Below are 14,219 nucleotides of genomic sequence, written 5' to 3' on the forward strand. Positions count from 1 at the left end.
CAATTTATCCACATCCTTCTTGTAGTGTGGGGCCCAAAACTGGACACAGTACTCCAGATGAGGCCTCACCAATGTCGAATAGAGGGGGATGATCACGTCCCTCGATCTGCTCGCTATGCCCCTACTTATACATCCCAAAATGCCATTGGCCTTCTTGGCAACAAGGGCACACTGCTGACTCATATCCAGCTTCTCGTCCACTGTCACCCCTAGGTCCTTTTCTGCAGAATTGCTGCCTAGCCATTCGGTCCCTAGTCTGTAGCTGTGCATTGGTTTCTTCCATCCTAAGTGCAGGATCCTGCACTTATCCTTATTGAACCTCATCAGATTACGTTACTTATTATACTTATAACTTATTGCCCCCTTGCTTCTGAAGGCCTTGGTGATTAGAGTGCTGATTGCATCTCAGTCGGTGGAACAATATGCAGTGGAATACTATATATTATTTTAAATTCATTATAGTTTCACTTAATGCAGTCTAGTTGCACTTTAAGCAGAATGATGTGTAATCAAGATATTTGATGAAGTGAGCTGTAGCTCACGAAAGCTCATGCTCAAATAAATTGGTTAGTCTCTAAGGTGCCACAAGTACTCCTTTTCTTTTTTCAAGATATTTGGTGCATTTGAATAACACAATCTAAGTGTCATGGCAAAATAGTATGAAATCTTGTTTCATGAAGGTATTTTTAAAACAGAAACGGGCAAAAATATTCAAAGATAAATCAATCACACATACATTAAACCCCCATGGGGTGTTGATGTTCCTGTGAATACACATACATAGGGTTTAGAGTTAAACTGTGCAATCCATAACCGCATTTTCATCTGTGCTGTTCCATATTCATATGGTGCATATTTAACAACCACATCCACTTTCCCACTGGCTGGAATTATTCCTGTACATGGGAACAAAATACATTCCATTTACAGTGAAATCACGGCAGCGCTCTACTTCTGAGTAAGCCCAATCAAATGTGCTGAAATGGATCATGGTCTACATTTTTAAGAGTGATCAGGGTTTCTGGATGTCCCAATTTCATCCACACATGTGCTAGAATCCTAGTATTAGTTTCATCTGAAGGTAAGAATGAAAATCCATCCAAGTCAAGTTAATTTTAAAACCGTTTCACAGTTAATATCATGTCAGAAATAAAGGCCATATTATATTACCCTTAGGGCTGCTCTTCACTGGGAAATTAGGTCATGTTAGAACATGACCTTGGGGAGTCATGTTAATTAAAATGTTAAACATGATTTAGCAGTTAGTGTATACAGAGACCTTCATACTTAAAATGCTCATGGGTAAGCCCTACTGGAAACAGAGTTAAGCACGTCCATCTGACACTGTGTTTAAACAGGGTAGTCCCATTTATACCATGCTTAATATCATGTTAACTAACATGACTCCACAAGGAGTGTTCTAACATGACCTAATTTTGTGGTGGAATGAAGCTTTATGTTGAAGAGTAATTAGGTAAATTCAGAGGAGTAAGGTGCTACTCAATAGGGGCAAGGATATCAAAGTCTGTCCCTAAATTTGCAAGATGTTTCCCTTTATTGTTCTATAAGTCAAAAGCTAATGTTATTACAAGAAGATGAAAATTTTCAGTTGCTGTCTGTGCCTCTACCCACTTAGCTCTTACTGTCTTCTTTTCTTACTATCATTTTTTCCATTTGCAAGGACAGAGAAGCTGAGGATACTAAGTTTGTCCCTTTGGAGTTGGGAAAGCAAGACTTTGTTGCTGTCATAGTGTAACTAATGAATATTTTGGATCTAGTTCTAGGAATGGTGAATAGTTTAATTCCCCTGGAATTTATTCTACACAGCACTGCTGGGAACGAATCCAGACCATCTGTTACATTTCCAATACCCATTTGTCTGACATGATGCTTTCCTCTACTGGAAAAAGATGTAACAAACAAGTGGATAACTAAGTAAAGAAGAGAATGCTCTTTTGTTGGAGCATCAAGTAGACCATTTAGAGACGAGGAGCTCTAACTTTCCTACATGCCTAATTAAAAGCGTGTGCAGAAAGTAACTGACACTACACTGTCATTCAGATGGTCTAACCTGAAGGAGTTGAGTGGTATCTCCTTCCTATTGTTTCCATTGATGAGTTTTATTAAATTGAATAGGATGTCATTCATATCACAGTATAACGGGAGATGGGTACATTTTTCAAAAGTACCTAAGTGACTTAGGAGTCTAAATCCCATTTTCAGAATGACTTAGGCACTGAGGGCCAGATTTACAAAGATCTTTAGCTGCCTAAACATGCACATGGATGCCCAGTGGGATTTACAAAGGAACCTACGTGAGTTAAGCACCTAAGTCCCATTGATTTTCAATGGGAGTTGGGCACCTAACCTGTGTACATGCTTTTGGAAATCCCACTAGGTGCCTATCTGCATCTTTAGGCATTGCTGTATATGTAACTTCACACTACAAAAACAGATGAGTCTATGGTATCTTTGTCCAATTCATAACGGTCTGCCTCTTCTGCATATCCAGATACATGAAAATATGTGACTAAATGACATCCAACTGCTGTGTGCTCAGCACCTGTCTCCTGTAAAACTCACAGTGCCTGATTCTCAGTTGTGCTAGGCCCCTTTATACTGCTCTAGAAGTACAAAGGGATGCTGAAGTGGCTCTAAATAACACTGCAATGATGCTGCCATACATCATAGGCAGATTACATGATGCAGTCATATATCATATGCAGATTACTAGATTTGTTACTGACCCTGGAATATTAATAATCTTATTAGGTTTTTCTGATATTTTTAATGAAGCAAAGACCAGCCTGGCTGCCTTTTTGTTTGTTTTTCTCTCTCTCTCTGCATCATTAATAATATCAAATGCCATGAGCAGAGTTGCACCTCTGGTCTTCATTAGTGGCTAGATTTCTTGAGCAGGATGAGCTAATTATCTGTTGGAATTAGCTATGTTACACCAAAATAGTGGCTATTAACTCCTCTGAAAACCTGCTTCAACTCCTCTGAAAACCTGCTTCAGATAAATCTTCCAGATCCTATTCATGTCCACATCACCCAAAGAGACTTGAGGACTTATGCTACAAAGGAAAGATATCTACTAGATGCATAACAGTTTGACCTTCCATCGAAGTTGCTTGTTTGTTTTTCTATATTCATGTGTGGGGCTATGATTCAACTGCACAGTTTGAGTTTAGCTGCAAACTTTTGGGGGCAGGGACTGTATCTTCTAATGTGCATTTCTGAACAGCGCTAAGCACACCATCATAAATAATAGGACTCAGCAAACAATTATTTGGATGTTTAGAGCTTTAAACAGATGTGGCCTACCTGAGGTTGGCTGAATGGTAAAGGCTTTGTGAGGCTGAATATAATCGATATGGAATTCAAAATCTATTGGATAGCTGCACTGTAAAGGGATCACATACTCCTTGCTGCAGAAGAAGAAAGGAAGAATCGTGAAAGAAAAATTAGTAATAATTAGAATCAGTGACCAAAGGCTCACATCTGGAAAATGACATTTTCTCCATCTAGAGCATGCATTGCAAGATAATAGGAGTCATGGAGATGGATTACCTAATTTTAAAAACAGTCGTTTTCCATAGTTACACAACAACTATGTCGTTTTAGAATACCTCCAGATTAGAAAATGAGAGTAAAATATTGTCTTAATTGCTGTGTTGCTCTCCATCTCCTATACTTAGTTTCTCCTATGCATACATTTAAATTTATCTAATTTAATTTTTAAGAGGTTAATTATTCCTGTGTGACATCACCTGTACGTTTTACGAACTGTACCATCTAGTAAAGGCTAATATTCAAATTTAGAGCCACACTGGCTATACAAACAGAAATCAGTCCTAGCCTGCAGCATCATGGGAACAGAACAAACCACACATGACATATGTTAGGTGTGTTGCACACTGATTTATTGGAAAGCACTCAGATACTTTGGGGTTGAATGTGGTGTAAGAACCTACATAGGGCAGAATCAGTGAATGCTATTCTTCTACCTATTCTTTCCTCTGAGCTGGAATCGCAGCTGGAATCAGTAACAAGAACCAGGTAGTGTTGTTACATATTTTGCATTGCTGTAAATATGACCTGTCTCTAACTAAAGACCTGCTGGAAATGAATTACTGGGAACAAACTCAGAACTGCCACAACACGTTGGCTGCAGTTCACTACAACACAACAGGTCACTTGTTAAAGTACCGGCTGAAAAAGGAAAATCATGTTAGAGAGTCCACGTGTCAAACAAGAGGCCTCATTTCTCTCTGTGGAAAAAACACGGTTTAGGTCAGAACTAAACAATGCTTTTTTTCTTGTATCACTTGGAGAACAGGAGTTCCTGTTGGCAAGTATCCCTGCATATCCCCAATCCCATTGTTTTGGACAACTGCTAACAAGGGGATAGCTCTAGGACACTTAGGGCTGGTTCAGCTTTTCATTCATTTGGTTTTTTTTAAAGGGACACTCAGGTTAAAAATCAGAACTGATCAAACATTCTTTTCCTCTACAAATACCTTGAAGCTGAAATAAATATTAAAGTTGAATTTGCTTTTCAATATTTATTCTACTTCCCTCAGCTCGGACACTGAACATAGAGTAAACATTTTATCTCTAGTTTCATATTCGCTTCTCACGTCTTATGCACCAGCACAGTGATGCAAAGCTGAAGTTGAAAACACCGAGGGGAGTGTTCACTTTTAAAATGCCATTTCCATTGAAATTTTTAAAAAATTAACACAAACATTTCTATTGGTCTTTGGTTTTGTTAAAGCTTATTTTTTACCCAATCTAAATTTGGAGGCAAATTTTGTTTCTGTGTTTCTTTAAAATCCCTAATAATTGAAAATAATTAATGTGAATTTGTTGTTCAGTTCTCATTCACATAAATCAATAATGGAGTCACTTAAGACCTAATTCTGCACCCACTGCAGTCACTGGGAGTTCTGCCACTGACTTAAAGGGTTGCAAGATTATATCCTTGGAGACCAAGCTTGCAAAGTGGTGAGCACCTAAACATAACACAGGACTGGGCCTTGGAGCAATAATACGTAGTGTGCAAGGGCCTGATCCTCGCTCCCATGTTGGCAGTGTAAAGAGGGTTTCATACAAATGAGAAATAAGCCCTCACACTTTCCAAAGTTATGTCTTTTTTTGTGTGCATCTATTTTCATGTGCCTAATGTGGGACAACGATTTGGTGAAACCCTGGATATCATCCTGAAAATCTAGAAACTTATTTGACACAAGATTACTCCCGCTTTTAATAACTATTTGGCTGATATTATGTCCTGCTGATTAGTGAGGAATGCATTTTATATACAGTACTCCTTTGGAAAGCATACTTTTAAAAGGTTAGGGAAATAAAGAACAACAGTGAGTGCCTTTATTTTGCAATTTTCAGTTCTAGCCTGTGTCTTAACTGTAACCTGCTCTGGGAGTGAAAAGAGAGGGGAGCACTTTGCCTTAAACATCTGATCATAGTATTATATTGTTGTAACCAAGGCAAATTACATAGTCATGGGGCTCTTGGGACAACACAGCCTAAGATGTCACCAGAGTGCTGAGCTGGAAATAACTCCATGTAGCTCACTGCAGCCCAAATGGTCTCTTTGGTCCCCATCAAAGGTCTTCTGCCTTTTGGGCTCTACGGCCCAGCTCCTCAAAGGTAGTTAGGTGCTTAACACTCACTAAAATCAATCAGAGCTAGGTGCCTAAATACCTTTGAGGATCTGTACCTACATGCCAGTGCAGAATGGTGGGTGACAGGACATGGAAGCCTGATCCAAAGATCATTGAAGTCAATCTTTTCACTGACTTCAAAGGGCTTTGGATCAGGCCTAGGGTCCCTATGTCTGTCTCTATATCTTGTACATTATTTGGGATCTCAAATAGCTTTCCGCTTTAAAATAATGACTACAAATTGTATATTTTCTGCTCCATTCTTCTGCACAGGTAGGATAACAACCTATTAAAGAATTCTGTTCACTGAGGTTTTCTGAAAGCATCAGGATTCTTGTGTATTTCAGCACTGTGTTTCCTTATAAAAATGGACATGCATGTGTAGGTGACCTGAGATCAGAGACAGATTCAGGGTTCGTGGTGAGCAGGTCGCCTAGTTGCGGAGCTGGGATTTCATTTATGTAGGGGTTTCATTGTTTGGAGAGGGAAGTTTATAGATTAATCAGAACAAAAAGAGGATAAGTGAACAAAAAGAGCTTTGGGGCTGAGTTTAGCGATTTGCTACCATCACTGTGCATCTGTCATTATGTGAACTCTAACAATTTCACACCTTCACTTCCAGAACCTTTATATTGAAAATGATGCTCTACTCACTTAGGCCTCATGTACACTAGAAAGTTGTACCCCTTTAACTAGACCAGTGCGAAGTGATACAAACCCCTGAGTGGGAATGCAGCTATACTTGTATAAAAGCGCTTATATTGGTATAGCGTATTCCTGAATGAGAAGTGGAATAAGATATACTGGTCTATGCCACTTTTATATTGGTATGATTAGGTGCTGAATGGGTATAACAATTTCAGTAAAAAAAATCACACCCGTAACCAAAATTGTTCTACTGATACAAAAACAGTATGCAGACCAGACCTTACGGTGAATTTCTAGATCCTCAAAATACATCTGAAGTGAAGCATAAACCTATGCTGGCTCTCTGCATAGGGGGAATTTCACTCTTAAAGATAAATCAAAGCTAGATCAAAAGTGAATCAATGCCAACTGATAGTAGCTTTGGTTCTGGCCTTACGTCTCTACAGATGAACGTACTCTTGAAAAGAAGTCCCATGTAGTGGTTTTGCAACCTATATGGTAGGTGACTTAATTAAAACTTCTAAGGTCTTATGTTTAGACAGCTGATTAGAAACAAAAAATAGATATTTTAATTTTTGCAGGCCCTAAAAAAACCCCAATTGTCACCTTTACTCACCTCTGTCCAAGTGAAACATCTGATAAGCTTATAAATGATGGAAATTCGACAACATTCACAGCAGGGTAGCCATGGATAGGAACAAGCAAAGTGTCATCTCCCTGGAAGAAATGGGGGAAAGTACTGATTTAACAAAATTAATCAATGTTACGCATACAAAGGGGGGGGGGTGTAATTTAGAATCACACTTCAGGAATCAGGTGCCTATTCAGTGTCCCCAGAATCTTTTTGGGGAGTAGTTAGCAGTTAGGAGTCATGTGAAACTACTCCTCTAGCATTTCATAGACTGGGACTGTAGAAACCTCACTCCTTTCTAAGTACCCCTCAGCTTCTCTCTGCCTCTAGAAGCTATATTTGAGCTCCCCCACATCTGCTCAGCTAACACATTGCCACAATACCATCTGTGAAAGCTGCATCGAATACAGTCTAACTTGTGGAAGAAAGGATTATTGAACCAGACTGAGGGCCCACAACGCTAGTACATTTTTCAGAGGTCTTCAGAATCCATGAATAATCTAGGGTCAAAAATGTTGGGTGCCTTAATATGGGCACCTGTACCCATATTTAGCCATCTGTATCAAAGTGTCCCAAGAGTCAATGTTCTTTTGTGGATTTGTGCCAGGCACTTGACAATAATGTTTTTTTGCAGTGAATATTATTCTGATTATTTTTGCAGGCCAAAAAGTAAGGTGGTCTACATTGGGCATAATGAAAGAGAGATCAATGATGCACCAATGAGGACAGTGGAATTATATGAAGGTTTGTAAACACATGTCTATGTTTTATTATCATGCCCTGTAAAATATTTTTATTACATTACAGCCAAAACGAGACACTTTTATCTGAGATACTTCTTACCTGACAGTGAATTCGGATACAGTCATAGTAATATCGCCACTCATCAGGACAAAAATCAACTGTAACTGCAAATGACAAGCCAGGGACAAGCCGATGCTATAAAACGACACAGAATATAAACTAGGCGGCACTTTATTGCTGTTTGTGTGCAATGTTATCAAGTGCAAAATCAAATCTGAACAAACTGATGGTTATTTTTGACACTCACTGTTTTGTTGTATTTGATCTGAAAGTATTTTGTCTGGGGTGGTATAATGTGAAAATTTATAACATCACCAGAAATATTTACCAGATTCTGTAGAAGAAGAAAAAAGTTATTTTTATGAGAACATTTGGGAATATTGTAAAGCTGCATTTTCATGAGACCGTACTTAACAAAGAAAGTCTGTTAAACAATGAAATAATAAATTGAATGTTGACAGAGAAAATGTTGAACATTATTAATTATGATTTGAGTTATTATAGTGACTCAGCACTTTAAACATGGACCAGGAGCCCAGTGTGCTAGGTGCTGTACAAACACAGAACAGAAATGAGAGAGCTTATAGTCTTGTTCAGAATTTCAAAATGCAATACAAGCAGTGGCTAATTTAAAAAAAGAAAATTGTGTATGTCTTGTATGCAGAATCTCCCAATCATAAAGGACCAAACCCTAATACGTTCAGCATGATGAGTTGTACTTATTCCACAAGTAATCTCATTGAAATTAGTGGGACTACTTGCAAAGTAAGATGCTATCTGTCAAATCAGAATCTGGCTCAAAGTGTTTTTCCCTTAAATATAAAAGGATCAGAAATGAAATTACTAATTTATAATTATTTTTATAGAGGCCTTTCAAACAGAAGGAAATTAAATAATTTTATTTTCTGAAAGTTTCTGGAGTTTTATTTAGATCACAAAACTTAGAACAGTAGTGGTTCTGCCAGCAAAAATCAATGGTTATATTAGCCTTCTTCCCAATTCTAAGCAACATTAGCAGCTGTTGTTAGAACAGAATAGCTTTCCCATAGGAAGGATGCTTGCAGAGGTAGCTGCTCAGGTCCTCAAAACTGGGTAGAGCACATATGCACTTTTCAGGGCATCAGGAGTTCACTGAACAACCTTGGCAGCCAGAGTAATATTTACTTATTAGGACCCAACTGAGATTGGGACTCTGTTGTGCTGCGCACTTAACAAACACATAGTCTGAGACAGTCTCTGCTCCCAAAGAACTTACAGTCTAAATAGAAAAAACAGACAAAGGGTGGGAGCAGAAACAGACATGACTTGCCCAGGGTGACTCAAAAGGCAAGTGGTAGAAAGCAGCTATTGAACTGAGGTCTCCTGACTCTCAGTCCAGCTCCCCATACACCAGATCAAACTACCTCTAGAAGAGGACTGAGGGCATTTTCAAAGTTTCCTTTGATTAATGAGCACATGTGCAGCCAAATGCAATCACAATGACCCAGGAAAGTTTTGGGGCGGATCCACCGTTGGCTTTACGGCGAAGTACCCTGTTAGAGGACTCCAAAGGGCAGGAGGGCATATTGGCCAGGAGGACAGAAGATTGTTGAGCAAAATGCACAGTGTACATGGATTATCCCTGTCAACGTTCCTCCCCCACTCTGAATTCTAGGGTACAGATGTGGGGACCTGCATGAAAAACCTCCTAAGCTTATCTTTACCAGCTTAGGTCAAAACTTCCCCAAGGTACAAAATATTCCACCCTTTGTCCTTGGATTGGCCGCTACCACCACCAAACTAATACTGGTTACTGCGGAAGAGCTGTTTGGACACGTCTTTCCCCACAAAATACTTCCCAAAACCTTGCACCCCACTTCCTGGACAAGGTTTGGTAAAAAGCCTCACCAATTTGCATAGGTGACCAAAGACCCAAACCCTTGGATCTGAGAACAATGAAAAAGCATTCAGTTTTCCTACAAGAAGACTTTTAATAGAAATAGAAGTAAATAGAAGTAAAGAAATCACCTCTGTAAAATCAGGATGGTAGATACCTTACAGGGTAATTAGATTCAAAACATAGAGAACCCCTCTAGGCAAAACCTTAAGTTACAAAAAAGATACACAGACAGAAATAGTTATTCTATTCAGCACAATTCTTTTCTCAGCCATTTAAAGAAATCATAATCTAACACGTACCTAGCTAGATTACTTACTAAAAGTTCTAAGACTCCATTCCTGGTCTATCCCCGGCAAAAACAGCATATAGACAGACTCACAGACCCTTTGTTTCTCTCCCTCCTCTCAGCTTTTTAAAGTATCTTGTCTCCTCATTGGTCATTTTGGTCAGGTGCCAGCGAGGTTACCTTTAGCTTCTTAACCCTTTGCAGGTGAGAGGAGCTTTCCCCTGGCCAGGAGGGATTTCAAAGGGGTTTACCCTTCCCTTTATATTTATGACAATCCCTTTACAATGTATTAGCTATTCTCGGCTTCAAGACTTACCAGGATCTGCTGGTGATGTTTTTCGATTTTATACCCTCCATAATGCAATACAGCAGGCTTAGCCTGTATGACCTTGTTTCTCAGAAGTTTTGCATAAATCTCTGCAATAAAAGATAAGCAAACATGAGAGAAGGAGGCTGGGCTACTTAAATGCCATTGTTGTTAATTATGTTTATTTCATATTTGTATGTAGCATCATAACCATGAACGAGAGAGAGAACAAAGATACAGGGCTGGATCCTCTTATTCGGCTGAACTGTGCTTGGTGCAGAACGAGGGAGGGGCGTTAAAGTATCTTTATGCCATCTCTACAGACCCATGATCCAGAGGGCAGGCTCACCCCTGGCACAATATTAAATTGCATTTGGCTGCCAATGGCTCCATGAGCCATTCCAAAAGCTCGGGATCAGCCAAGCACAGTGGTATTACAGGCATGCCCCCTTTTCCCTGGCCATACCCTCTACATCCAGGCCAGGAGGGAGATAGAGTCGCTATGCCACAGAATGGGATTTTAAAAAGAGAAGGACTGGGTCTCTGAAAAGTAACAATGTCCTGATCCTTTGTCCCAATGTTCCGGCCTGGAGGATGGTCAGATAGCAGACTACTTACTCGACTTCAGCAGGTGATTGGGGACACCATTTCCCTTTTGAGGCTCCTCCACAAGGCTGTCCAAAAGGATGGTGGGTACTTTCTTAAATGATTTTTCTGCATGACTAAATTCTAAAGGGGCTGACTGAACCACCTCCATGTTGGCATGGACATGTAGTCCCACGAGTACCAAGATAGGTCATTACCTGTGATCAAGCACAAAATTTTAATCTTATCACAAAATATCATGCTGATTGGTACAGTCTCATTGTCTCCTTGTACTCCCCTGTCTGTCTGTATCTGTCTGTTTTCTCCTGTCTTATACTTAGATTGCGAGCTTTTGGGGACATGGACTGTCTTTTACCTCCCTGTGTTTGTACTGAACCTAGTGTAGTAAGGTCCTGGTCCATGCCTTAGGCTCCTAGGCCCCACGATAATACAAATAATAAATAGTAATAACAATACAATAGGTAGCAATGCATATAGAAGCTGAAGACACTTTAGTACAAAAGCAAGGCCTCTGAACGGTTTCATGGGATTTAGAGAACTAACTTACAAAATGACGATAATTGATTCACTTATTGATAAATCCAGAGTGGAAAGGGAACCAAATGAAATCCTTCCCTCATCCCTAAGTGACAGGGTCTTAACCGCCCCGGTGAGTGGAGATAATACACCCTGTTAAACACTTAACATACATAAATATGATCACTTATATAAGGTAAAATGTTTCCCACCCTGAAGGTTACAGAAATTTGCTACAGAGGATTAGCCGGGGGAGAGAATATTCCCTTGATGCTCAAGGCCAATATTTCCAATTTTTCCAAATTATGGGAGAATTTCTGCAATTCTTACTCATGTTAAGTAGTGTTTACTCGTATGAGTTGTTCCCCGCTAAGATCCACAATGGGATACAGGCAGCTGCTGGTCCCTTGGGTAAACTAATCCTATATTGTTTATGGCTTTAGATACTTAAAATAATACCTTGAAATGCACCCACAGGTGGACTGGCAGCCAGTGCAGTTTGCACATCACTGACTCCCATGTACAAATGCCTTGCAGCAGCCATGCCACCAGATTTGGTCACAGGTTCAATCTGCAAGTGTATTCAAAGGGAATCCCGAATAAGGCTCATTATTACAGTAACCTAGCATACCGCTCCACAGGGCCTGGATGAGCCTGGCAACCACCATATCCAGAAAGGGTCAAAACCACAGAGAGAGAATAATCCACTCCTGACCACTACTAACACCTGAGCTTCTAGGTGCTGCTCACAGGTAAAAATGACCCCCACACCATTCAGCCTACCTCCCCTAGGACTGACTCCCTCAATAGACAGACACTCCGAGGAACAGACAAGATTATTTAGCCATTTCCCTCCTCTCACCCATAATACCTTTGAATTACTGGGCTGAGCCTTGAACAGCAGTGTCACCTCCAGTTGTGACAGAGAGAGTAGGCCAAAGTGAGGGATAGTGCAGGCAGGAATTATGCAAACATGCCCATAAGGCTCTGCCACCAGACTTCAGACCTAACCTACGAAAACCCAGTAAGGCCAGAGCCTGTTCTTGCAGAAAACAACTGCTTGGGGTAAGGATAGTGGTAGATAGCTGGCTGCAAGACTAGTACTTGAGACATCCTGACAGGATGCCAACAAGCTGGCATCCCATGCCATGGGCAACATGTTACTGCCCCCTCAGCAGGAGCAATATGTGCTCCCCAAAATCTGCTGGATAGTTCCTGCTGCTGATAGCAGAGTGTGGCAAGGTATCTAGAGGTCCTTTTCCACCAGACATGCTCCCAAGGACAACGTGGTATGCTCCTTAAGAGACAGATTCATAGATTCATAAATTCCAAGGCCAGAAAGGACCATTGTGATCATCTCGTCTGATCTCCTGTATAACACAGACCACAGAACTTCTCCGAATTTGTTCTCAGAGCAAATCCTTAGACAAACATCCAATCTTGATTTAAAAATTGTCAAGAGATGTAGAATCCACCACAACCCTTGGGAAGTTGTTCCAATGGTCAATTACTCTCACTGTTAAAAATGTACATCTTATTTCCAGTATGAATTTGTCTAGCTTTGACTTCCAGCCACTGCATGATGTTAGCCCTAGATAAGATGGGCCCGCCTCCCTGCCTCCCTTGGGCAGTCATTACCATGCACACTCTACTATCTCCTAATGGAGATATTCTGGAATCTCCCAATGGAGCCTGGATGGTTGTGTGTGTGTGTATGTGTGTGTGTGTGTGTGTAGAAGAGACCCTTTGTTCCCCTCAGAGTCCTCCAACACAACCAAGGGCAGAAAAGGTCCTTTTGATAAATTAATTGCCCAGGCTGGTTCTTCTAGTATCTCATAAGTATTTGGGTGTGGGGTGTTAACTTGCAGATTCCTCTTTAATTGTTAAATGTTAATATGTCAGATTATAGAAGGGGTATTTAAATCCTTTGTGTAAATAGTGTTTGGATGGGTTATTTATTTAACCAAGATAAATGTATAATTCAGCAAGCCAAGGGGATTATACATCCTGTTTAAGTAAGCACAGTTATCAGAACAGAAACTTATCTACAGAAATGCCCAAAACATTGTGCAATAAGGAAACCAAACATAATCCACATGGCAGTTTGCTCACAAATATAACATAGGCCCCTTTGCTCCCCCATCTCCCACACCTGATGCCTGGAGGAGAGGGGAACAAAGCTTTGGCACAAGCATGGAGGGGAAAAGCTACTATGCCAGATACTTCCCTCCCTCAAGTAGCCCCTGCTTTTCTCTTCTCCACAAATGTTATTCCAACCAAGGAGAATGGGTGTGGCCAGAGAAACTGGGTGGGGCCACATTAAGTAGGATGCATAAAACTCCGGATTAAAAACAATCACATGCTTGATGCAACATTAACTTCTGCATGTGAAACCAACCCCTACTCAATGTGTGGCTGTGTCCCCCTCTAGTAATAGCTGGGCCACATACAGAGGTTGATGAGCCTGGTACAGACTTAGCTAACAGAGTTGGGTCTTTTAACTCAGATAGTAGAAGCTCAGGCTTTAAGATCCAGAGGTCCCACATCAATTCCCACTGCAGACAACCCTTTCAGGAGTACAGCATTACACATGCTTTATAATTCTTATAGTCTTATAGAGCCTACTGGCCTACAGCTACTGGCTACCACTACAATGGTTGGGGAAGAGCTCCAGAGAGGAGCATTATAGAAAAGACCCTCCACACAGGTTGCTTGGATCTGCTGATCTGAGGAACAGAGACTCACAGATCCCTAATACTTCGTTTTGTTGTCCTTTGTCCTGCTCTCTGTTTGTCTAGCCTCCTTTAGGCTATATGCTCTTTGGGGCAGGGTGTGTGCTTTTTTCCCTAAGTGCC

General features: G+C 40.5%; 1 protein-coding gene across 1 annotated transcript in view; it reads right to left on the bottom strand.

Moving 5' to 3' along the window:
- The window catches only part of CFAP221 (cilia and flagella associated protein 221), a 32,266-nt gene extending 21,267 nt beyond the window's left edge, over nt 1–10,999 (bottom strand). The window contains exons 1-7 of the mRNA XM_077830489.1: nt 10,861–10,999; nt 10,252–10,352; nt 8,018–8,104; nt 7,810–7,905; nt 6,952–7,052; nt 3,328–3,431; nt 737–896 (exon numbers count right to left, since the gene is read on the bottom strand). Coding sequence (XP_077686615.1) covers nt 737–896; nt 3,328–3,431; nt 6,952–7,052; nt 7,810–7,905; nt 8,018–8,104; nt 10,252–10,352; nt 10,861–10,999 — 788 coding nt within the window. The remainder of the gene's footprint in view (nt 1–736; nt 897–3,327; nt 3,432–6,951; nt 7,053–7,809; nt 7,906–8,017; nt 8,105–10,251; nt 10,353–10,860) is intronic.
- Nucleotides 11,000–14,219: the final 3,220 nt, after the last annotated feature.

Source organism: Eretmochelys imbricata, chromosome 11 (assembly GCF_965152235.1).
Source record: "Eretmochelys imbricata isolate rEreImb1 chromosome 11, rEreImb1.hap1, whole genome shotgun sequence".
Taxonomy (NCBI): domain Eukaryota; kingdom Metazoa; phylum Chordata; order Testudines; family Cheloniidae; genus Eretmochelys; species Eretmochelys imbricata.